This window comes from Pezoporus occidentalis, unplaced genomic scaffold, assembly GCF_034315485.1.
Source record: "Pezoporus occidentalis ecotype Australia unplaced genomic scaffold, CSIRO_AGI_Poc_V1 ctg59, whole genome shotgun sequence".
Lineage (NCBI taxonomy): Eukaryota > Metazoa > Chordata > Aves > Psittaciformes > Psittacidae > Pezoporus > Pezoporus occidentalis.
Genome location: NW_026915932.1, coordinates 2,241,876 through 2,267,242, shown reverse-complemented (window position 1 = coordinate 2,267,242; position 25,367 = coordinate 2,241,876). Strand labels below are relative to the sequence as shown.

The following is a 25,367-nucleotide window of genomic DNA, read 5'->3' as shown; positions in this document are numbered from 1 at the left end:
CTCTTATTAATCAGTTTACCTTAACAGCAACATATTTTCTCCTCACTTCTCTCATTCTCTCACTTCAGACTTTTGTATTGTGCCCGTGGAGTTTTAAAAAAAGCCATTTACAATGTTTTTGTAAGTATGCCCTTTGCAAATAGTAGCGGTTTTCAAAGGGGTAATTGAAGTGTGACTTAATCCTTGTTGGATGAGCAATATTCATGTCTGGAACAGAGGCTTGCCTTTTGGTTTTGTTTCTTAGTTTTTTGATACATCATAGTCAAAATTATAGTAGAAAGGGTTAAAAGCAATTTTACTACTTCTGAGTATTTAACATAGGTATTCTGTTGCTTTCTAGGAAAACTGGGAATTTCTTTATATATTTGCTGACCCTAAATTTTCCCTTTTACAAGGGAAATAGGAGTGTGCAGCTACATTAGCATGTTTTATCTTAACTCCACTGAGAAATCTTTTGTGGCTTCTCATTTTTTGTTCTCTGTTTCTTGAAATTTGCTTTACATGTCAAAGAAGAGGAGTCCAACTGCTAACAAATTTTGGGCTGTGACCTAATAGGGTAAAAGTGAGGGTGCCTGAATGTCCTCTCTATCCTCTTTTGTTGACAGTGAAGCATGGAAAGTGAACAGTGAATTGTATAAAATTGCAGCTCTGAGTCCGAATTGCTTTGGTTGGAGCACTGCACCCTAAAATTTAGGGGTGCTCTTCTAATCTTTGGAGCCTGTTTTATCTTGGATAAACACAGCGTTTGGTTGTGGGCCCTCAAACAGCTCACAGGTGGCTGAGGGGTGACTCCAGACCCCCTGAGCACGTCCCCCGCTGCCTGCCATATTCATAACTAATCTGTAGTCTCCACCCAGGGCGGTGGGCACTCTGGGAGTTGTTGAATGTCAGAGTTTATTTGTCCTGTTTTGATTAGTGCAGACCTGGCAGGGCCCATTTTCTTTTTAATGGCTCCTTGCTGTGACAGTGAGGTTTTGGGAGGAGGAGGAGAAGAGGCGAGCCTGGAGTCATGTTTCCCCAGGCAAATAGAGCAAAAGCAAGGGACGATGGGTTGAGAGGGAGGTAGTTGGTTGGCTTCAGAGTCTTCATTACATTTTGTATGCAAATATGAGCCTGCTCCTAAACGGGACTGCTCAGAGGGGGAAAAAGGAGGGAGGCTGTCAGTAGGAAATAAAAGATGCTGTTTTCTTTTCCTGTAGACTTTATTTTGAGGAAAGAAAGGATGCGTGATGTGTTTCTAGTCTGTTGACTGTTAAATCGCCAGCTGCTGAAAGCCTATCCCAACACAAACAAGGATCCAGGGAGGAATGCACTGCTGGCCACCTACTGCTGCTCCCAGTGCCGGAGGTTTATTTAGCGAGCGCCTGGGGTGACTCTGACGGCCCACATCCTGGGGCAGTTTTCCCTCTCCCTCCCTTTCCTCTCTAATTCATCCACGACATGATGGAGGGTTGCGTTTGAGCCCCTTTACCTCTGGCCGGGAGAGGCAGTCCTGGAGGGACGTCTCCAGGTGCGGAGGCTTGGGGAGGGGGTGGCTGGGATTAACCCCTGCTGTGCATCCCCTTCACCCTGGCTGCCCTCCCCGCCGCCCCCCTCAAGTCCGCGGCAGCCTCCTTTGTGCCTCCCGCATCCTGCCAGGCAGGTGTCAGAGCCCTGAATGCGGGCAAAGGCCTTGCTGATGGATACCACAGATGGAGCGTGGAAATCGGCCGAATAGGCCTCAGCCACAGGCCATTTCTTAGGACCCAACAAAAGCCTCCAAATAAGTCAACAAAAATCCCAAAGATCACAAAGAGAAAGTGTCATTTGTCATTTGCTGTGGGTTTGTGTGGGGGGTGGAGGCCCTGCTGCACTCCTCCTTGCCTGCACCCGAGTAAACACGAGGCAGGTCATTCGCCTCTCCATGGCATGAAAGGGATCCGGCAGCAGCCCCGCGGTACCCGCTGCCTCCCGGCACTTCCCCAGAGCTGGGGATGCCCTGGCTACAGCCATAAGGAATAGAGATGTGGCACGAGGGGGAGAGCCTGAGGAATTAACCATGTGTAAATAGAGAAATGAGAAGATCTGGGAAGGATAGCCAGCAAATAAACCACCATCAGAACCCTCTCTGCCTTTGTATGCTGGCTTTTTCAGTCTTTTTTTTAGTGAGATCTGTGGCCAAACAGTTTATTTAGGGTAGACCCCAGGCTATTACACTTATAAGAAGAGGCTGCATGATATTTTACTTAAACATTTCACAGTGACTGAAGGATTGCCAAAGAACTTGTGCCTTCGCAGTGGCAAAAAGAACCTCTGCCTGCATTTGTCAGGTGCGCTGTGCTGCAGCGGTAATGTATGGGTTTTAAATGGTTGTCATGTTTTTGATATTTAACTATTCAAATGAAATGTCTTGCTGAGAGGAAGAACAACCCACAGAATGACCCCTTGTGCATTATTTTGTTGTTCGGCTTTTGCCCTGTCGTGTCTGTTTATGGTGTTTAGAAAAGGGATCATTGCAGAGCTTCAGGTGACCGAATGCCTGTGACACTGGGCAGAGATTTTTTTGCATGTCATGGTGGTAACAGGCATGCAATGTGTCCTCAGGTCACACAGGGTTAAGAGACAAATAATTGCTCTTTACTTCTGTAATTCCTTCTTTAATTAAACTTCATGGCTCAGCTGCTGGTTGTGCTTTTGGCTGCCTCTCTCACTTTGAGCTGTGCAGTGAGGGGGGATACTGGGGGACCTGGCCGCAGATCTCCCAGGGCACTGGTGAGTCAATTCCTTTCTCCTATTTATAGCTTGAAGGGATGGAGCATTAAGATCATTAGGACAACTGTAAAGGTTAGTGATATACATATTGTGTGTGTATCTGCAGAGGTGATGGAGGTAGAAATAAGCTATCTAAAATCTGACCACCTTTACTTGTGCTGAATAGTATCTTTTTGCTTCATAAAAGTCAGCGGATCTGTTAATGAGATACTGCTTACCAAAGGGCAATGTGCTGTGGCTATTGAGCATATGTAAAACAAATGCTGCTTTTTTAAAGGCTGAGGTATGTCAAATTAATGTGCTTAGCCAGTGCTCTGATTGGCTTCTTACCTATATAAATGTCTAATAATGGTATTTTAGTAGGGAAAAAATAAGAATAAAAACTTCCTTGAATCTAATCATATTTAAGATGACTTTGTAAGAAATAAAAAATGTGGTTTGTAGTACAGACGCATAGCTATAATTTAAGATTACATTTGTCTGATTTTAATATCACAGATAAGACAAGACAATGGAACTCAAAGGAACTGAGTGTTTTTTGTGAAGTTCCACATGGCAGCCAGGCCTGATAAAGGCTAACACCAGTGAAATCAGGCAGATATGAAAGCCATTTCATTTGATATACGTTTTCTCCCTACTTTAATTTTGTTACTTTCTCTCTGTTTGCACTTGATTAGGTGTGTCATACTGGACTCTCAGATACTGCAGCTTTTGTTGACTGGTTTACCTTTGTGCCTTTCATGTACAGCTTAATGAAATGTAAAGCTAAAGTGAAAACTGAAATCAAGTCAGCATTTCAGTTCTGCATTCTTGTTGCTGCATTGATGCAAGGTGCGGTGAAACATTACAAGATTTTGCTGAGAATTTATAAACCATTTTTAGAAAGATCATTATAGGTCTCTTCATACTTTCCACCAGCTGGTGAGGGAATTCACTTCAGAAACTTAATGATAAATATCCACGCTGAATCAGACAATTTAAGTTGGCTTTTAATGGGCATAACTGTAGATCTTTGAAGAAGTTCCATATGTACATGTTGAGCCTGAAAGAGAGTACTGTAAGAGCTCTTGAGATCTGGGGATTTGACTATTTGATTTAAAAAACAAACAACCCTCATTCTACAAAATCAAAGGCAACTTTTGTCACAGAATTTCTCTCTTCCTGAGCTCTGTTGCAGATCTTACTACAAATCAGGTATGGTCAAAGTGTGGTGCTAGCCACTATGACCCTGTTAGCATGGCTGGTGTGCTCTCCTCCACTAGACTAACTTGTCAGCACAGCTGTTCTGCTTAAAGTCCATGATTTGTATCTGAGACTAACATAAGGAAACTAGATTTTAAGTATCCTAGTTTTATTCTAGAACCAGCAGTACGAAGCCATCCTGGAGGACTGTAACTTGGCAGTTGCTGAGGAAAGCAGGTGTCACTTCGGACCCCAACTGAGATTTGGGATTTGTCATTAATTGGGACAATGCATTCTGTTCATTTTGGGATACCCTAGGTTATTTGTTTAGTAAGGAATGAACTTGAACTGTTTGGGATAGGATGTTTGTGTTGGTTCTTTTTTGTTCTTGAGGACAGTGTTCTCAAGAACCAGAGTTTTACTTGGGGCAAAAATTAAATGCAAGTAGAAGACTCTGGCATTCAGATGTTTTCACTCTTAACATCAGTGGTGAACTTTATGGGAGGTTCTCCTGATGTTCTGTGTATGTTGGGTTCAAGATATTGATGATGTCTGGTCAGTGAAGACAGCTTTCACCTAGAAGTCTCTGGTCTAGCAGTAATTGTTCTTTTATTTATTTATTTGTTTTGGTAGACAAATTTAAACTCTTCATCTGTATTCTCTGAAACAGCATTTTGTCTTTCTCATGCTGTAACACTAAGTAAACAGATTAGATGTATTTATTAGTTCAAACAGCTTGAGTGAAATTGGAAATGTAAGATAGCTAGAAATGAACATGGTGAGGGGTTTTAGCTGGATCTTGAGAAACAGTGATGTCTTCTTGGCTTTGTGTTCTCAGTTACTGCCAAATAAATCTTGTTAAGAAGATTATTTTAAATCAATGTCTATATCGATAATTTATTTGGCATTATTGAAGTAGTAGAGGCAGTGCTTGCTGAACAAGCAGTTTCAGCATCACTGGGGAGTGTCTGCCCTCTTTAGGTGGTTTCCCTTGAAGACTCAGACAAGAAGGAATACTTGTTGCCTGGGACAGCAGCTGGTGCGAGTAAAACCTGGCTTTGGAAATCTGCTCTTTTAGTTCATTATGGTTTTTGGAGAAAGAGAATGTGACTGGGTGCTGGAAGGGGCTTTGCTGCCTTCGCAGCTATAGCTATGGGTTCAGCCATGATTGAGCTGTAGCTGGAATTCACTTGATTGCCAGGGAGTTCAGGGGAAACAAGTGATAATGCCAGGAGCTGTCTGTGTGTGTGTGTGATTCCACTCTCTCTGTGCCCATGAAACCCAGAAAGAGTTTGGTTTCCAATTTCTTTTTAATCTGGTGATCTCAAGAGTTGGTAGTCCCTTCCTGGGTCATGGACAATGCTGTATGTGGTCTGTTTTTTGCTGACTTTCCTTAAGTATCGATTTGGGATGTGGTGTGAGGGGCACTTGATCCAGCATAGCCTTGCCTGTTTTGCAATCACATCCTGGGCTGTTGATTGGAGGCTGAGCATCAGCACATCTGTGTGTAGCTGTGCTCTGTGCTGAAACCTTAGGTGAAGGAAGCATGCAGTCCCTGTATTTCAGCTCTGGTCATCACATACACTGGAATCTCCTTGCTTTAGTAACCAGAAGAGTCAAATCAAACTATTGCTTTAAGCTATTCTTACAGGAGTTCTCTGTGCAATGTGTATCTCAAATTTTCTCTTATATTTAATACTAACATTTGTCTGACCTGTCCTAAGGTTATGTTAGGCAGTCCTAAGACATGTGAGTAACTTCCAAACAAGGGGGATGTTTAAATGTGCTGAGATATAGTAACAAACATCTACAATACTGCTCAGAGTGTTGTAGGACAAACAAAACATGTGACATGAAGTAAAAATTTGATTGTGTATAACAATGTATTTCGCCAGTAGTGCTCCCCATACCTTCGCAATTACTTTCATAACCATTTCAGCAATAAGGCTCTAGTTATGGATCTCTAGGGAAGGTCTCATGGACCTGAGTCTATAAAGTCTGAATGTTCAAGTTACAACAAGCACTCTGGTGTGTGTGACAAGTATTTGTACCTGTTTGTTAGTTCAGGGAATGGAACAAGGGCATATTGCTTGGTACTAAGCTGTGCTCAGGTTTTTAAAACACTTGCAAACTGCTGGAGGAGTTAAAACAAAGAAACTGAGTAATTCATTTACTCAAACAGATTTCTAGAGGTCCTTTAATATTGGCCCAGGTAAAGGTGCTAAATTCATAGTTGAACTTTTGACAATTCTTTATTTGTTTGAGCACATTTAATTCTGATTTGTTTCCTTTTATTAAGGTTGCCCCCTCAGTTCTGAGTCATGGGGACAAAGCAGCTTTTCCATATCATCGATTGACCCAATATTCTGCTTTTTGTTTTCCACTCAACTAAAGACAATTTTTGTCTCATTTTTTTTTCTTTTTTGAGCATCAGCACCCCAGTCTGATGAAGGCTCTGACATTGATTCTGAACCAGATTTACCTTTGAAAAGAAAGCAGCGTCGCAGCAGGACAACCTTCACTGCAGAGCAACTGGAAGAGTTGGAAAGAGCTTTTGAGAGGACACACTACCCTGATATTTATACTAGGGAAGAACTTGCTCAAAGAGCCAAACTCACAGAGGCTCGTGTCCAGGTATGTATTCAAAAGCTGCCTAAAAAAGGGAATTTCTTTTTCAGTTAGTATGTCATTCCTTTTATATTCTGAAGTGATCCTATTCTGGGGTAGAATGAAAATTCGAAGCTACATTGTTTACAACATCAGGGGTTTTTGCTGTACATGGACATTGGTTTTTCAACTGTTTAAGACAACTGCTTTGAAAAAAACCATTTGTGCTTTCCCCAGTAATTGTTCCATACCTACCATGAATACAATACTGAGCCTTTTGAGAAGAAGGTCTGTTATCCCAGTTTGTTTGTTTTATGCATTTGACAGCATTCTGCATGTAATCAGGTCAGCTGTTGTGCCAGCTTATACTTACTTAACTGGTTTCATCTGTTGTTGTTTGGGTCTTTCAGGCCTTAATAGAAGAGAGGAAAGCATTTTAAAAAAGACAATGTGTCTGTAGAGCCATGTAAGTGAGCAAGGTTACTAGTGCTGTATCTACAGTTTACTTTTAAGTTAGCTTTTGAAGTTGACTTTATTTAAACCTTGTAATATCTCTTTTAATCTCACTGTCAGTTTAATTTGAAAGAACATAAACCCTCAAATTACTGTTAGGTCTTCACAACTTTGTGTAGAACCAGATTGTCTAAAACAAGCTAATGCACTGGAGGAATAAACCATGGAGTTGATTTAAGAAGCATGAACCTGGATTTTCACATGTACAAAACCAGACAAATAGCAGCCAAATAATTCTGGGGTAAACTGTGCCTTAGAGTTCAGGTTCAGGCTTGGACTTATTCTGCTTCATGGCCAAGCAGCATGTCCTGCGAAATGTTTAATACTTCAGGTGGAGTCACCTGCTTCTTTTCCACTACTTGATCTCTAAGAGTCATTTGGAAAAGCATGCCCATTTAAATCTGTCTGAGTTGCAAGCATTCATAAGCAAATGTGTCACTGGGTAAGAGGCAAAATACTGTAGCTTGAGATCTAACCAAGAAAGAAAAATGGATAGTAACTTGTGATCTAACCAAGGGTACAGGTGAATTTGGTTGCTTTGGTAAAACTCTGTTTTTATGTTTTGATATTTGACGCTCAGCCTGAGTCATTCAGACTCTGCAGACTGAAATCAGCAATAAAAAACATGTCTCTGACGTTTTGAGACAAGCACACCTACATCAGCGTGGCTGTATTATTGAGTATCTGTCTTGAAAGGTTCAGACTTTTTCAGTTTTACCTGCTAAATATTTTGGTTGTTTTTTTTTTTTTTTGCAGAAGACTTCACAACACATTTTTTTGTAAGTTTTTGTTATGACTGTGACAAAATCAGATGTGTACATGAATTTGCCTGAAAGGCAAACTCAGTGGTGCCTGACTCTTTTCTTATCATGTTTACTAAGTGAAATGCTTGCAAAACAGCTTCATCTATAGATTTGTGTCAGGTAAGACCAAATCAAACCCCAGGAATCATCCACACACTAACATAATAAAGATGAATTCCTGCACAAGTTCTGTTAGCAAGATGACTGGGATCTAGGATATGATATTTTGGGCTATGTTAGCTTCAGAGCAAAAATACGATAAAATGGAAAAGATCTTGTCCGTGTTTTTTTTAATCAATGACACACAGCAAGAATAAAAGCAGAACTCTCATTAACATAACAGCTGTCTTAATGTGGCTTTAACCCTGTGACTTTTTACATTCCTTATGGCTTCCTTGGTTCCCTTGAGACGCATCCTGTCTCACACCACTCCTATGATCTACAGCCTCACAAATTCCCCAGTAACTCTGACATGGATATTTTACCTAACCCAGCATGGAATAAAGTTCCCAGTCAATCAACGATTAAAATACCAGAACAAAACCTTTTTGGATTAAAGATGAGCTGGGGTTGAAGTAACCAGCCTATGGGCAGTTTCCTAGTGCACTCCATCTGTCTGGTACCCTTGAAGACTGCCAGAGTGATTTAGCAGTGGATTAAGGGATACAGGATTTGCCTTATCAGCATTCAGCACCTCTCTATAGCTCCTTAAAATAGCCACCTTATGATGGGCATGAAATAAAAGACAACCTGTGAAAAGAAAATAAACCCAAGAGACTTGAGGCTGAGAGGGCTGGAAAGTCCTACTGATGCAGCATTCAAGCTTTCTTAGTCACACTTCTTTTTTGGTAGCAATATGACAGAGATCAGAGATACCAAATTTTATATGGATATATACACAAAGATCTCTTTGACTGCTTCCCAATCAAGCATTATCTAAAAGAGCTGGCTTTTTTTGCAGCCTAAGTCCAGCTGAGCCCAGAAAACTTATTTTTCTCTCTGGAGCGGCAAGGTCCAATTTTGTAGAGTTGTTTCACATTGTCTAGGAAGTTATTTAATTGATTACAACTGGACCAACTTGCTATTCCCTCAGTCCCTTCTTGTAGTGCTTGCATCTCATGTTTTGTTTTTTCTACCCTGCCACCCCCATGCTTCCCCTTTCCTTCTATTCCCTGAGGCACTCTCTGAACACCCGTGAAAGGAAGAGTCTTAAACTGCCTAACCATCTATTTTCTCACTTTCCCACTGTTGAAGGGTAACCAAATACATGTTTCTAAGCGGGTTTGTTGGAGTGGGGAAAAGAAGTTGCTTCTGGGCTGAGATCAAGTTTAGAACATTTCAGCCCCTAAGGGAAGTTTTTTGAAAGCTACAAACAACTGAAAACAGACTTAACACTGTGAATGTTATTTGTGTACTTAATTGTGGGGACAAGAAAGTGTTGCAACAAACCTTATATTGCAAGAGTCATGAGATATGTAGCTAGAATCATTGCAGATAGTTCAGCACTGGGTGTAATAAGACGTTAAAACGCTCCCTGCAATTCCTTCTGAAGAGTCTTTCCAGTTAGGGACTGTTGAATCTTTCTCCCCTGTGTTTGAGCCTAGATGTGGTGTGGAGCCAGGACAACCTCTTCTGCTGCCTCTTCCACTGGCCACAGGCTCTTCTCTGCATGTTAGAAGCAGCAGGAAGGGGAAAGTTCTTTGGTCTTGTGCATTCATCAGATACAATTCAGAAACATAAGTAGAGTCCCAAAGGATGACCATTAAATAAATAAATAACACACACTCCCTCCAGTAATACCCTGAGAATGTGAGGTTAAAGATTCACATGCTGAGAGTAAAAATCATAATCATGCAGTGCTTTACTGGTCCAGTTTAAAACCTTGTTAAAACCATCAAGCTGCAGTGCAGGCCCTTAAGGTCTGTAGTCTTTTTACTGACTGAATCTGAAGGAGAATTCTAAAAGTGTTATTTTCCCCAGTGTAGATAAAAATCAAAGGCTCTTTCTGAGCTTCAGAGCAGTGCATTTGCGGTTTGTGTAACAAATAGTGCATTAGGAATTAAGTGGGTAGCATCTTTTCTGGCTACCTCTTGATTCCCCCATCAGGCTTATTTTTAGACCTGGATGAACTGGGTGAACTTTGGCAGCAGCTTGGAGCCTGTTTCAGATTGACAGTGGGAGGTGTTTACTTCAGTCTTTCAGTGAAGGGTTTTTAAATAAGGTTCAGGTTTGTCCTGTAGCAGGCAGAAGGCCAGGAGCCTGCCTTGGCTGATGGGGGCTGGCCAGTCAGACAAATCTTCCTGGGCTGTGTGTTGAAGGCAGGCATCCCAAATTATCAGAAATTTGATGTGTAAGGCTTGTGTGTCGGACCACATTGAAGATGTACTCCCAGGTATATGAGACTGTGTGGGACAGGAGGTCCTGCACTGGAAGCAGCTGACACATGGCTTCCTATTTAACAACAGGAGAAATTTGTTTGGACTGTTTCAGTCCATGAATAACGGTGAAAAAGCAAGGGAAGTCAGGAAGAATTTTGAATGTGTTTCTGTCCTGTCCTGAAAAGGTGATTCTAGGCCAAATCCCAGGTTTAAATTGGTTTGCTTGAAAACTTCCAAAAAGAAAAATATGGTTCAGCAAAACAGCATGTCTGAAAATTCAGGCAGATCTCTCCAGGCTATGAGGATGGGGCTGAATGTTCCCATGTCAGACTTGTAATCAGCTTGTAAGCTTTTGTAAAAAGCTTATTACAACCTCGGCAAATAAAAGAAGTCCCAAGAGCTCAGAAGCCTTGAGTAGCCAGAAGAAAAATGATAAAAATATTCTTTTAAGTGTTTGCATATTGTTTCCTCTGTTTCACCATAGTGCAGGGAGGGGAAGAGATGGTTGGGAAAATAAGATAGTGGGGGGGGAAAGCTAAGGGAAGAAATTAAGACCTTTAAACTATGAGTAAGGTTAGAAAGCTCTGAAGTCCAGCTCTCAACTTTGTCTCTTCTCAGTAGCAAACTGAGAAAAGTATTCACTGGGAAATCATATGGGGAGGGAGGACCTGTGCCAAAAAAAAGTCTTAGTTTGTCCTCAGTTCTTCTGAGCCTGTATGCTGAACTGCTCAGTGCAATGGGAAGATGGGGTAAAGGAACGTAGGATGGATTCAGGAACATTAAAGACCTTTCAGCAGATCTTTACAGTTATTCCTGATGTGGTTTATGGAGAATTTCTAGTGCCTTTTCTTGAGGCTGTCCCTCTTGCATCAAATATAGGATAAAGAAAGAAAATGCTGTGTGCATTCTTGTAGTAGATATCCCTGTAATTGTAGATATTTTTTTTTCCCCAGGGGTAAAGGAAAAATTCTTATGGGTAAATTAGTCAACTACAAGCATATGCAGGCCTAAGAAGACATGTTTAAATACAAAGGAAAAGAAGGGATGTGATTTTGATTCACTTTTTCTGGTCTGTGCTGCCTAAGGGCTCAAATTAGTGGTGCTTTAATTTATAAACACGCAGTTCAATTTGCTTATTATTCAATATTTTGCAGAACTGTTCAGCTGCAGTGTTTTAGAAGTATTTGTGTGGGGCTGAGTCAGAGTCTTTTCCAAGAAACCTATGACAGTTGAATGTGTTGGATCACACTTGGAGGTGGTTGGAAGTCCTTGTTCCCTACTGGTTTTGGGGTCCTTTTAAATTTTGTGGTTTGCTGTGTTTTTTTTTTTCTGTGGTGGACTTTTCTTGTGTGTATGTGGTTTTGTGGGGTTTTTTGGTGGTTTGCTCTTTCCCTCCTTTTGTTTTTAAAGAACTCTGGTTTCTGTCACGTTGATAACTCCTTGTATCCCAACCAGCATGACTTCCCATCACCATAAACAACAGCTCCCGACAGACCCCAAGCAGAGAACCTGCACCGGTGGTCATGGCAGGTCATTCTCAGCAGGCTAGCAGCACTGCTTTGGGATGTTGTGAGGAAGCAGACCTACCAATGGCATGCCTCTGTGTGTATGCTGGAGACCTTATCCCTGTGAGGCTGGAGGTGTGCAGATGTTGCAATGAAGCTGATTTAACAACTAGTGTTTGTTGAAAAGCAATTCTGTTTCTACTCCCTCTTTTTCCTGTGACTTGTCCCTGGCAGTGCTCTCCCTGGAGCTCATCTAACACCAGGATGAGATAGGGTGGAAATTTACCCTACTGCAAAATTAGAAAAGGGAAGGAAAAACTTTCTTTCCTTTCTTTTCCCCCTGCTGTTCTGTGTTTTCCCTTTGGGTTAGGCAGGCATATGGGCTGGTGTCAGGTGTTGGCCTGCTGAGAGGGGGAAAATGCTGGCAGAGACTGCTCTGAAGGCTGCTGAAACAAATGTAGGTCCAGCATCAGCAGGGACTGGAGGATCAGATGCTGCAGGTGTCTTTAGAAGTCATCCTGCTGTGTGTCACAAAGGTAGCAGTCAGCTCTGTCATGGCTGGTGCAGCCCTGCTTTGTTATCAGTTTCCCTTCTTCAGCCTCCCCTCTTTGTAGGGCATACCCACTGCTTCTGACCACCCCAAATTCATTCCCTGGTGACACACCCACTAAGGACTCCTGCTTGCATGATGATTAGTCTTCATTTTGAACATGTGAACATTGGGAGAAGGAAGGTAGACAATATGGTGGGTGGGTTAGAGAGTTACCATGAAAAATATCATAAGGCTAAAGAGGAAAAAACAACAACAAAAAAAAAACCTTCTGTCTAAAATTAGAAGTGCCATTAACAATACATCAGTCTTTTGACTTTGTGTGCTTTTGGCACTGATGCTTGCAATGGTCAGGACTGTGTATAACAAAATATCCACTGGTTTTCTGCAAATTTCACATCTCAAATATTTTGCCCTGTTGGATCAGAGATCTTTTTGCCTTAAAAGCACATAGAGCAGTCTGTGTTTATGATCAGACTTGTTGAAATGTCAAGGCTAATTACACTAGTGTGTTCCCAAGTGGATAAATGTATCTTTTAAAGAATACCCTGTTGAGCTGAACAAAATAAGATTTTTGGCATGATCACTTGCAAACTACTTCAAGTAAAAATGGTAATAAAAAGCAGAATCTAAATGTTAGAAGGTAGAGAGAGGAGAAACCTATTAGTTTAGCTCATCTATTCTACGCTGGGGCAAAATACCTTTTTTAATATTCTTCTGTGGAGTGATTTCTTTTTTTGGTCAGTCCAGTTCTAGATGCTTGAAAAACTAGAGCCTTCAATACTTATTTCCCTTTTTTTCCTTTTGCTCTAATTTCTTTCTCTTCAGATCTGTTTTTGTATGCAAATTTTGGCCAGACACTGGGGTTCAATATTGTTACCGTTTGGGTAATTTATATTCCATCTTTAAAAGTGACAGAAACTGGGGAGCCAGAGCCTCACCAAAATGAATGTGACTTGGCTTCTGTTGCAGACATCACTTTTGGATGCTTGCGTCTTTCAGACAAACCACGTTGCCCATGTCTGCATTTGCACACCACCAAGCACAATGCTGACCTAATTTAGAGCTCCTTCATGTTACACCAACACAAGTGGATCATATTCCTTCAGACACAGTACTCTTTGTGTAAGAATGTTATATTTGGAGTCTCCAAAATGCAATAGCTTGCTTATCCATTGCTTTTGTTTCCATAAGGGAATTCTGTGTGGTAGTGGTGAAGTACTAGTTAGGATTGGTCTGCCTTCCACTGAGATCCATGCTGTTGCTAGTGTAGGCAAGGCATCCCATCCTTTGGGAACCTGCTAGATTTGAAAAGGCTACTCATAAGATGGGGATTTTGTTATGCTGGTGAAAGCTGAAATATGCTTCACATAAGACGACATGGTGTTTACATCATATTGGAAACGTACAAACAGAATAAAATACTTCCCCAGGTGTTTACAATATGTTTCTAAACAGACACATTGGCTTGTGGTGACTGGTTTTATTTTTAAGTCTTGGCTTGATAATGGCAAAATTTGTCAGGATTTCTTTAATCATTGGTAATAGTGCACGTGGATTCTTCAGGATATGTGCTGATCTATAAAATAAAACAATTTCCTGAACTCTTGAGGGTAAGTCAAGGCAGCTGAATGTAGTCTAAGTGAAATACTATGACTAGAAAGTAACAATAAAATAAATCATCTCTATTAACTTGGAAAGCATGTAACTACTACTGAATTAAGTTTGGGATCTGACTCATTTTAATAAACATTATGTAAAGTTTATATAAAATTTTTAGAGTTATTTTTTCCAGTTATTTTTTAGTTATTTTTCTTGACTTTTCCAAACCTATTGTCAATGCTTTAACTCTTCCATTTAGTTTTATTTGTATTTTTTCCTCCTGTCTCATGTTATTTTTTCTTTGTGTTCTGTCTTGTACAGCAGCTAACTCTGCAGTTATGTGGGATAAAATGGGAATTAAACACAGTTGTAAACCAAATCTTGAGCCATGTGATAAGGGAGAGGCCATGACAGTAAATAATAACAATAGTAAAACTGATTGTGTTAAAACACCGAGAACTACAGATTCAGAGCTTCAGTGTGTTCATTTATAAAAAACGTTGATGGTAAGAGTTGGGGCCATGCTTATGGGCATTTTAAAGATAAATTATTTTTACCCAGGCTGGTCCAAAGCCCATTAAAGTCAAAGGTGAACAAGTGTGTGTGTGGGTCAGACTCTTGGTGCTCACTGTAATGGTGCATGGTGTGTTTTCTTTTTTCTTCTTCTTTTTTTTTTTTTAATTAACGTGCCTCTACTGTCCTGTAGTGACAAGTGTGTGTGGTATTAGGGGCAATAAGCCTTGCTCTGCATGTTTGGATTTCTTCAAGGGGTTTGGTGAGTTAATTTTGGGCTAACTCTGGTGCCAGTCAGGTGCCATCTGCCTTCTGTCAGCCAGGGAAAGTAAAAACCCACATCAGGTGGCAGAAGGTGTGTGCTGTGCTGAAGGGGCAGCAGTGAAGCAGAAGTGGCTGGAGCTGATGGATGAACCTGAAGCCATGGCTGTGCCAGCATAATGTGACAAGGGTAACAGTCAAGTAGCACCCATTTAGCATGTCCCAGGCATTTGTGGGACTGAGGGGCTAATGCACAGCCTTGTTTCTGCACAGCCTGGGCAGGTTCCTGGACCCCTGCAGAGTCCAACTTAATGGAGCTCCAGGTGGCAACAGAGCTCTGTGGAAGTATGTTCATTGCAGGGCTGCTGTAGACTTTTTGATATCGTTGAGTGTGTCCCTTTCAGGGATGTAATACATACCTGCGGCTCTGGAAAAAGATGAATCTATAAAATGAGCCAGAAGTCTGTCTGTAAATGAAAGCATAAACCTCAGCATTAATGCAAATCGCTTGCCACTGAATTGAAGTTTGGGATCTGACAAATTATAATGAAGATCTAGGGCATGAAAGTAAATGTTTATCTGTAGAGGAAACAAAATTACCTCATTTTCCTCAATAAAATCCATTCAAGTAGTGTAGTTTAGTTAGTGTTTCTAAAGTGTTTAAAGATCATCAGATAACCTCCTTGACCTGGAGAAGGGAGAGTGTCATGGAGAAAACCATGGTTAATGACCTGGCTAGGATAATTACAACATGCATTTACTGTTCCCTGCTCCCTCTCTGACCTCCATTATCATTCTTAAATGCTCTTTGGCTCTTTAGCAAAGGCTCTGCGTCCCTACTCAGTGTGTCTTACCCCTTTTTCCTTCTCTTTGGTTGTCTTCGAAAGATACTGCTGCAGGAGTATAAGACTGGTGGGCTTTGGGAGACATACGCAGGTGGAAGGAATCTGTGAGGAGTAAATAAGTAATTTAGACTTACATGTCAGTGTGGGAATCAGATGTAAGGAGAGAGAAGAAAAAATATATAGGTGTCTGTAGGATGAGGAAGTAAAAAGATATTGCTGAATCTAGACTGATCTTTAACTCTCTATCTCTCCCTGGGGTGCCTTGTCCCTGCTAGCTGCTTTCAAAAATGGTTCATGTGGAGGCAGATGGAGGCTAGGTATGTACAGCAAAACACCAAGAGAGGGATTCTGAGGTAGGCAGAGACTCCATCTATCCCTCTGTCCTAAATCTTAAACTGTAGTGGGAGTATGTAATTGAGGGGTAGAAGTTGTGGTCAAAGGAGGAGGCAGCTGTGTGAGCTGAGCATCTCATTCTGGAAAGAGGATGAAGCCAGATCAAACTACATGGTGACAGATGGCCCACGTCAGAAACCAGATGGCCCACTGAGTCCCACCACTCCTCCTATGAAATAGCAAGCAGAGAAGCCCACAGTGTAGTCCAAAATGTTTTTGCACTCTTATGTAGGGACCACTCCTGGATTGTGAATGATGTTACACCTAGGAATCCAGTCTGTGATGGCTGATTCATAAGCCAGCATGGGCTGATTGCAGGAAGGGTGACAGATCTGAGACCCAGCTTTTAAGAATACATCTACATGTTTGTAGACGTATTCAGCTAACACATCTCAGTGGCTTTCAGGCCAGGCTTTACAAGCTGTGCAGATGTACCTTGTAAAATGCTAACGCCCAGTTAAGTTTTTATCTAATTGATAATATCCATTGATGATCATTGCAACTGATTCTGGGTGTAGTTATGAGTAATTATCTGCTCATTTACAAGTGTGTGCAACCTCTCTTATCTCTTTCTTTTCTGGGGTTTTCCACTTCATGGACTTGAGTGCTGTAATCTAAAAGTTGTTCTAAAGCTGCAGCCAGGGTAGTGTGCATGCACCCTGGTTCAGGCACCCCTATTGTGGCTGATTGCCATTCTGATTCATGGCGAGTGTAATCTCTGTAATATCAGTATTAATCTATGTGTTTTGCAGCTCTTATTGTGCCTGCATTTGTGAAGTCTTGCCTGTTCCTTTCATGGAGGTAATAAGAGCCATCCAAGACTTTGGAAACTTAAAATATGAACTGAGAATGACGTGAAGGAAAGCAGATTTATAGCTAAGATGTCCCACTAATCCAAACCCCATCTGCCTGGTACCCTGTCCTGGGAACAGATTTCAAAGTGGTTCTGAAATGCTAATCTAGTACTGAATTCTGATCTACTATTAATGTCAAGATTATTATGAGATGTTTTTTACATATGTGAGCGTACATGAAAACTTGCTGGGAGGGATTTGTGTGTTTTGTACACTGGGCTTGTATTTTTCAAATTAAAAGCTTAAAGTTCTGTTGATCATTAGGGCAATGTAGTATCCTAATATATAAGTCACAAGCACCTTCCAACAGTGCATTAAGCAATGCAGCTAACCCGTCAGCAAACAAAATATAAAGACGATACAATCCAGACCAAATAGGTTTGGCTGGCACATCAAATGGAGAGATGTTGTCCCTTTCTCATTAAATCTGGCACAGTAAAGATAGTGTTTAATAGCTATTAAAAGCACTCAAGTTTGAAAGCATTAGTCAGCTTGTTTCTCAGGAGAGGTTGTATCTGGGAGGAAACTGGGGTTTGTAATTCTTGTGTCTTGTCTGCTGAACCATGGAAGTGTGTGCCAAGGGCTCTTTTCTTGTCTAGGAGCTCCAATCCCAGTGCACATCTCTGTATCTCTCGTCTCAGACACTAAATGCATTCGAAACATAATGCCATTTTTTTCTGATGCACCCATATTAAATGTACAAACATCAAATGTCCCTAATTGAAACATTTGTAGGTCTGGTTTAGTAACCGACGTGCTAGATGGAGGAAACAGGCAGGAGCCAATCAACTGATGGCTTTCAACCATCTGATCCCAGGAGGATTTCCACCCAGTGCCATGCCAACTTTGCCGACGTACCAGCTGTCTGAGCCCTCTTATCAACCCACTTCAATACCGCAAGGTACAGTAGCCAGCAGGTACTTGGTTAAAATAGTGTTATTGGGAGGTTTGCTGTGTTGGTCCGTTGTAGAAGTATTTTCTAATGAGAAAAAGTGATGTTGTCTAATTTAGGGTCTGAGAAAGTGAGGACTTTGCAAGGCTATTTATTTGAAGCATTTAAGAACTTGGGTTTGTTTTACTGCAAGAAAAGGCTGGTTACATGTGAAGGGAGCTAGCTAGAGAAATAATAACCTCCTGCACGACAGAGATGCAGTGTTGATAAAGCAAGGTAGATGCTTCTCTGCCCTTCTACTGCATTGGCCGTCATTGCTGAGAATACCTGGTGTGGTGGGGAAGGAGGCAGAGTTTGATTCTGTCTTCTTTGTTACTTTTGATAATGGTGCACTGGAAACTTCCATAAGTACTCTGAATATTTATCTCATAGTGAAAAAAACCAGCTATTTAGACTACCTTGTTTCACATTAGATAGTAGCAAGTCCAGTATGGTAAAAATTTTGTCTTAATGTTATCAGAAACTCTCTGAAATTTGATGTTTTGGGGTTCTTTTTGTGGGGCAGGGAGGAACAGAGCTTTAAATCTAGGCTATGCTAGATTTCACTGTTAAAGAAAAACCTTACAGCTGAAATTTTATAAAACAAATTATTGTATTCTTCTTGCTCCCTCCTTGAGATTTACATCCTAACTTTTGGTGGATGTTCTAATTAAGGGAATTTTTCAAAGCCCAAGGCTTCTCCCATCTGTTATGAGGTTCACTACAAACCATGGTAGAATTTCTGTGCTGTGACCAAGAGAGGAAAGCCCCTTACTAGTCCTTTCAGCAAATAAAGCTTTTCATTTTTTCTTGCTTTTATATGTATTTATCTAAATAAATATTGCTGTATCCATTCTTGACAATATGTGCCCACTAAGAATTGTCTGACAACTGTGTGTCTTGTTACGATTTTATTGTCTGTTTAAGAATTTTTGTGTAATCTTACTTGCCAGTTAAATATCTAGCAATATTAAAGATTTACCTTTCTACTTATCTAGTACTCAGATGCAGGTTCTGATGCAATTCTGTCAAGCTGAGATTCACATCATGAATTTATTATGCCAGAAAAAGAGAAGAAAACTTATCAATATGTTTCTTTTGCTTCTAGCCGTGTCTGATCCAAGCAGTACCGTCCATAGACCTCAGCCTCTCCCTCCAAGCACTGTACACCAAAGCAGCCTCCCTTCGAATCCAGAGAGCAGCTCTGCCTATTGCCTACCCAGCACCAGGCATGGATTTTCCAGCTATACAGACAGCTTTGTGCCTCCGTCCGGGCCCTCAAATCCCATGAACCCTGCCATTGGCAATGGCCTTTCACCTCAGGTCAGTCCTGTGTTTTCAGACAGAGGATTTGCTGTATACCAGAACCAAAGAGTCTATTCCCTCAGGCCGCGGTATAATGAATTGCCAAATTTAAACCATAATGTATTCTTTATACAAGCCACATGATTTCAGTTTGCTAGTTTCCTTCTTTTTTCTTATTTTTTTCCTCCTACTGGCTGAATCAAGAGTCGTAGCTTATATTTAATTTCCAGCGATTTATAATGTAATCATGCAGTCTTCATGTTTAAATTCAGTCGTCAAGCATTTGTAATGTTACTGCTATTCTCTTGACGGTCCATGGCTAGGTACAGAAAGTAGATCATGTAGTTTTTCTGTGAATATATGTTTAAGATAACCTCACCAAGGTTTCACCCAATGGCCCAGGAAAATTACAGGCGAGTTGTATGAGGGGAGTTCCAAGGGCTGAGCAGTGTACACTGAGATGAGCGATAATCGAGTTATAAATACATAAATTGGGACTATTACTTCTCTTTGGCAATATATAAATGCATGAATACCATAATTGTTTTTCTAATTTGTGTGAGCTCTTTTTAGGAAATTGTGTTAATAAATTGCCTTGATAATTGAGTGTCAAAAGGTTGGTTAAATTTTCCTACAAGCGGCATCCATCTGAAGCTGACATTATTAGTTAAAGCTTGAATAGATGGTAGTTTATTTTATTAGCGAGAGCTTTGCTCAGGTGCTCAGAAAGCAATGTCCACTAAAGTCTGAGAAGTCCCAAAGAGGATGCAATCTATAATTACAATCAGGAGTCTCTTCAGGGCTGAAAGTGAGAGTTTTAACAGCTTTATCTGCTTTCTACCTTTTTTTCCTCTCAGTGGTTAGAAAAACACAGAGAAGCTCAGAATGACACAAATGAAAAGTGAAAAGACAATTATACTCAATTACACACTAATCACTGACTATCACCACTGCCTAAGCAGGGAGAGGGCATTCTAATAGGCAGAAAATGAGATTTTAATGGCACAAAGGGTGGCCAAAATAACGACTCGTATATCTTTGCCTCCTTCGTTTTCTTCAACTTGTGGTTTGCATCTCGGGAGTACAGTTCCTGGTTCCTGTGCAACGGTGATAACTCTGTGCAGCTGAAAAGTTCAAAGGCACTGGAGTTGAAAAGAATGAATAACAAAGGCAATGAAATAAACATTTTTGCCCAAAGGCAAAAGTTCATAAACCCTTTTTTGTAACAGTAAATGTAATTAAGATTCACAGATTCCTATAGCATAGAGTGGAGTACAAAACTTTATGGCTTGAAACCTTAGGAAAAAAATATCAACAGAAAAACAAATGGATGTACTTTCAACAAGACTTGAATGAATTTTGTTCTAAAGGATTCTTATTTCTAAATGCAGTCTCCAAAAAAAGCCATGACATATTAGTTGCTTCTTTTTTTATGTATATGTACTTTTTTTAAGTGGCCAGTTTCACAGTGCACAAGCCTTCCACGTTTTTGACATAAATATCTTTCTGCGATTCAGTGTTAATCTATCAAAAGTAGTTGTTAGTGTCAGTTTAAATGTATGTTAGTCCTGGCTATGGAAAATGTGATCTTTTCTTTCCTTTCACAAAGCTGTTATTGTCTGTGACACAGAAGTGGAGTGCAACAGTAAAGAAGTCTTGTGATGTCTGGGCAAAGCAGGATAAAAAAGTGAGGCCAGGTTTCCTACCCACAAAATCTTGCTGATTTGAGGTTTGATATAATCAAAAGGAGATCCCAGAGCAGATTAGATTACTTTAATCAGCTGCTGTGCTGCTTTACACCCAGCCCTGTCTTTTTGCTATGAAATTTCAGTTGTTACAGCCTTTTTTCCTTAGACTGTTGAAACCTTTTTCTACCACAGCACTTAATGCTCCTGGCTGTGTCCTTCATCTCTACCAACAGGTTTAGGAAAAGGCCAGTTGCTCAAAAGCTGACATCATGCGGTCATCACTGAATGCATACAGGAGATTACTTATATCCATTTAGATCTTAAACAGCTTCTTGGCAACTGAGTGATTGCCTTCACTGGCTGATAAAGATCTTTCCATCAGAAAAACAAACCAGCCCTAAATTCATGCAGTGTTACCAAGAGCTCCTCTAAAACAGTTTTGGGGCCTAAACAATGACTTAGAGATATGTATAAAATGTATGTATGTATAAAGGGACATACCTAGACTTTGTGTTTATGTAAGGGAGTGATTCAGCCTCAGATATGTAAATTGTGGGACTGTAGCAAAACAGCGAATATTTTTTTTAAAAGAACCTCAGACATTGGTCATGTATGCTGAGAAATTACAGTGTGTGAAATGCCCTTAGCCATGGGGTATGTTGCAGTGCATCCCCCTATCACTTCCCCTGGGCTCTTCCTGCAGACACCGAGGTGCTGACCGAGCAGCTGAGGTAGCAGTGGCTGGAAAGTTGAAAGCCAATTCTGTGTTGGGGATTTCATGAAGAAAGAGAAACAGGAGTTTTCCTGCCGAGTGGGCATGTTGCAGTGCCCTGCCTGTGTGCATGGAATTTAGATGAGAAAGAAAGAGGGTCTTTTTACTAGCCAGTGAATTTTTGACCACAATAAATCTGGGCGTGTGAGCAATTAGCATAATGTTTCCACCCATCTATGTCTCCTTGCAGGCAAGTGCTTGGACTTACTGTGTGTAAAGCAGAATTTATGGTGACTTTAGCAGGAGCAGAGGAGACACTTTGTCTGAAGCCCAAATAATCTTTTGTGATTTAAAAGAAACTCAACCTTAGAATGTGCAGAACAAAATCTAATATTAAGATTCATGGGTTCATATTCTTACTAGGCTTAAACCTCCTTTTCTCCTTTGACTTCAATTTATTCCAAATGAAGGTCTGACATGCAGACCCCCTGGGAAGCTTCATTTTCCGCACTGGACGTTTCCTTTCTAACTTTGCTCTTGAATATGATGTACAAATATGTTGTTTAAGGCAAGTGCTGGGAGGGCAAAAGGAGATGGCTAGGGTGCTGTAATTTTATTTTTATTGTGTTAGCCTTAGCAAGTTAGAAAAGATTGCATGTCTTGGTCAGTTTCAGGAAGCAGAATGCTCTATAACATACCTGCAGGCTGTGTAATAAAATGTTGTTGTTCTTTTTTAATAAAATAAGAGAACAGAAGTCCATCTTATTAATATTCAGCACTTACATCTAGACAAGGTCTGCAGATCTCCTCCAGATGACTGATTATTCTCCTTGTTTACTGGGTTTACTCATTACTACCTGGCTGTGGCGAGCGAACCTGTGCCTTACAGACCTGCAAAGTGTTGACTTTTGCACGAATAAGACGGGGATTAATGTCTCGGGGAACTGGTAGCCAGGAGTGTCCTTGTTTGTATTTCATGGAAAAGTAATTCAAACATAAGCTCGCCATCTCAGCCAGAGCTCTTTCAATATAATGTCAGAATGGAGATTATTAGTGTGTAATATATGTAAATTGCACATTTTTATGTTTTCTTATGCCTATTATGCAGCTTCTTGGCTTTCATGTGTAAGTGTATGGGAATATTGTGTTTCCTTTTCAAATTAGGTTTCAGTTGCTCAGTGCATTTTCTTTAAACAAACATTTGTTAACTCAAAATTATTAGGGGGTAGCATATCCATGTCTTAATATGTGTGTACCGGACTTGAGCATCCTTCTGAATTGGCGTGTCACTTTCTGATCCCAGCATTAACGGTCTTTACTGGTTCCTCAATGTGAAGCAGAAAAGTGACTGCAAAAGCACTTGTCTCACAACTGCAGGTGTATGGTCTTACTAGGGAGGAGATTGTTTTTAAGACAGGATATCAATATTTTGAACTGCTTCATTTGAGATAAGGAAAAAGACTTTTCCGGTGTACACAGGCATCCCCTGACCTTGTCATGTGCTTTTTATTAGTGTCAAACCAGCAGTTTGCGCTATACCAGGTGGTTCAGGGAGTTCACTGTTTTGGACTGCTTGTGGATTCAGGTGGAGCAGCAATGCTCTGCTTCCATTGCTGCTGGGGAGGTCACTGACTTCCTGTATTTAACCTGTAGGATACCCAGGTTTAAGGAGAACTATGTGTTATGTTTGTACTGGAGGAAGAACAAATGTGTATTACCTGTCTCCTGCTGGACATAGTTTTTCTCCTTCTTGCTCTCTAGAACATTTCTGAGGTCTGCTTTTTCCTTTTCTTTGTCATCGTTCCCCATAACTGAGTCAAGCCAGTAGCTTTAAAGTTTCAAAATGAGAAGTGGGTTGAATGTTGAATGGGTTGTGTAGAAGATTATAACAGTCTTTAACAAAGTTTGCAATTCTCATGCCATTACCTGGAGCTCAGGAATAACCTTGATATGAAAAATCCAGACTTTTCTGTGAACAGTAGTAAAGTTGCAAGCTGTTTCAAGGTTTCTTTCTTTTTCTGTCAAAACATTTTGCTGCCTGAGTTTAAGAATTATTCTGTAACTCTCTTTGTTGAGATAGATCTTAAGCCTTAGTCTTTGAGAACACTTGGTTTTCATTAACCTGAAGTATGGATCCGATGGCAGCTGTCGAACCAGTTAGATATGTTTGCATTGTATTGTTAACCCTGTTTTTAAGGGTAACACAGGAACCAGTGGCTAAAAACTAAGTATGGATCTGATGGCAGCTGTCGAACTAGTTAGATATGTTTGCATTATATTGTTAACCCTGTTTTTAAGGGTAACACAGGAACCAGTGGCTAAAAACTTTCATTCTCTCATTAAGAAGGACAACCGGGGGGGGGGGGAAGCAACTATTAATTTATTATACTTTTTCCTATGCTTTCTGTTGAATTACTGTCCAACTAATTGCCCACAGAAACATTTCATTTGGATCCAAGTCCTGCACCAATGAGAAGCTCATGATCTCTGTCACAATGAACTTGACTTTGAAAGCTCTTCACTTAATGACTCCAGAACATGAGACAGAGGTCAGGGATTTCTTTGTGAGGAAGAAAATTAATTCACATGATATAATTTTTTGTGAACATGAGTTTTTGTTTTGTCATGTGTTTGTTTTAGTTTTTTTTTTTAATTAAAAAGAAGAAGTTCAGGCAGTGGTATTATTTTTGTTTCTATGGGTGCAAATATATGAGCTCAAATAGTTGCATGATTTTTATCATGCAAGAATAACACCATTATTTTATATATTATTAATATACTTATTTAGATAATTTAACCTATAAAATACATTAATATAACAACTGCAATAAACAGGTGACCTTACATTGGAATGCCCGCCTTAACTTCTCCCACTCCTACCTCCATCCCTACCATGTGGTCAGGAAGGTGAGAGTTTCAGCCTTCAGAAGGTCTCCTCTTAGCTCAGAAAATTTACACAGAGGTACAAAAATGCTCTGGACTTTTCTGAAAACTTAATTCTACTGTAAGTCCATAAGAATAAAAAAATACAATAAAAATACAGATACCTCAAATATAAAAAGTGTAAAATGACGCTATATATAATATGCCATCAGTTTCATGGTTTTCTTAACCCCTTTTTAATGATATTGTTCTGTGACTGACTTATCTTCATAATAATTTGTGCCATTTAGAATATACACAGGGTGAGTGTTCAGCATCACTGCAGCCCTTGAAATAATGTCGTTTTGCCTTTGCTCCACTTAAAAGTTCAACTTAAACCACTTGTTAAGTGAACATATGAGTCAGCCCTTCATAGAGTGCAAGACTGGCATGCGCTGGTGAACTTCCAATTCTTTAATGAATTTGTAAAATAGACATATCAACAGGAATCTGAATACTTGCATATTTATTCAGTTAAGGACTGGTACATGAGTGAGGGTTTTGTCGTGAGTAATCACAGATGGCTCACTTGAGTCCTTAATTATGCCTTATATTTTAGATTAAAAAAAAAAAATACTAAAAATACCACAGCATGATTCAGTGAAAAGCATATGTTGCAATGGGATCAGAAAGAGCAGATTTTGATCCTTTGCAGTCCTTAGAAAACAATGTATCTATCTATAAACGTATTGGGTTCAATTTCCTACAAATTTTCCTGCCTCTTGTAGAGAGAACTGTTTTATTTTTACCTTCGTTTTGCCAAGATGTCAATAATAGTAATAATTTTCATATAAAAGAAAGACTAAGTGCTGAATTAGAATATAAAGAGGCTTCCCCTGATCAAATAACAAGATATACTTTCTTTTTGTCCCCAGTTCTGATTAGCCTAAGAGTAGAGGCCCTGGTCAGTATGTTAATGTGAGTCTCATAAATAAACCGTTCCTTACAGGTTTGATTCCTCCAGTTATGTGTGTCCATCATCTTTTTTAACTCCACACATTCGTGCTGACTTTGTTGAGAATCCTCATGTGAGAGCTTTGCAGATCCCATAC

At 40.2% G+C, this 25,367-nt stretch overlaps 1 protein-coding gene across 5 annotated transcripts in view; it reads left to right on the top strand.

Annotated features, from left to right (window-relative positions):
- The window catches only part of PAX3 (paired box 3), an 80,322-nt gene that overhangs the window by 47,339 nt on the left and 7,616 nt on the right, over positions 1–25,367 (top strand). For 3 of the 5 annotated variants that reach the window (XM_062638855.1, XM_062638854.1, XM_062638859.1), the window contains 3 exons: positions 6,362–6,567; positions 17,493–17,658; positions 18,797–19,011. In XM_062638855.1, coding sequence (XP_062494839.1) covers positions 6,362–6,567; positions 17,493–17,658; positions 18,797–19,011 — 587 coding nt within the window. The remainder of the gene's footprint in view (positions 1–6,361; positions 6,568–17,492; positions 17,659–18,796; positions 19,012–25,367) is intronic. The other 2 variants (XM_062638858.1, XM_062638857.1) reach the window with 1 other exon arrangement.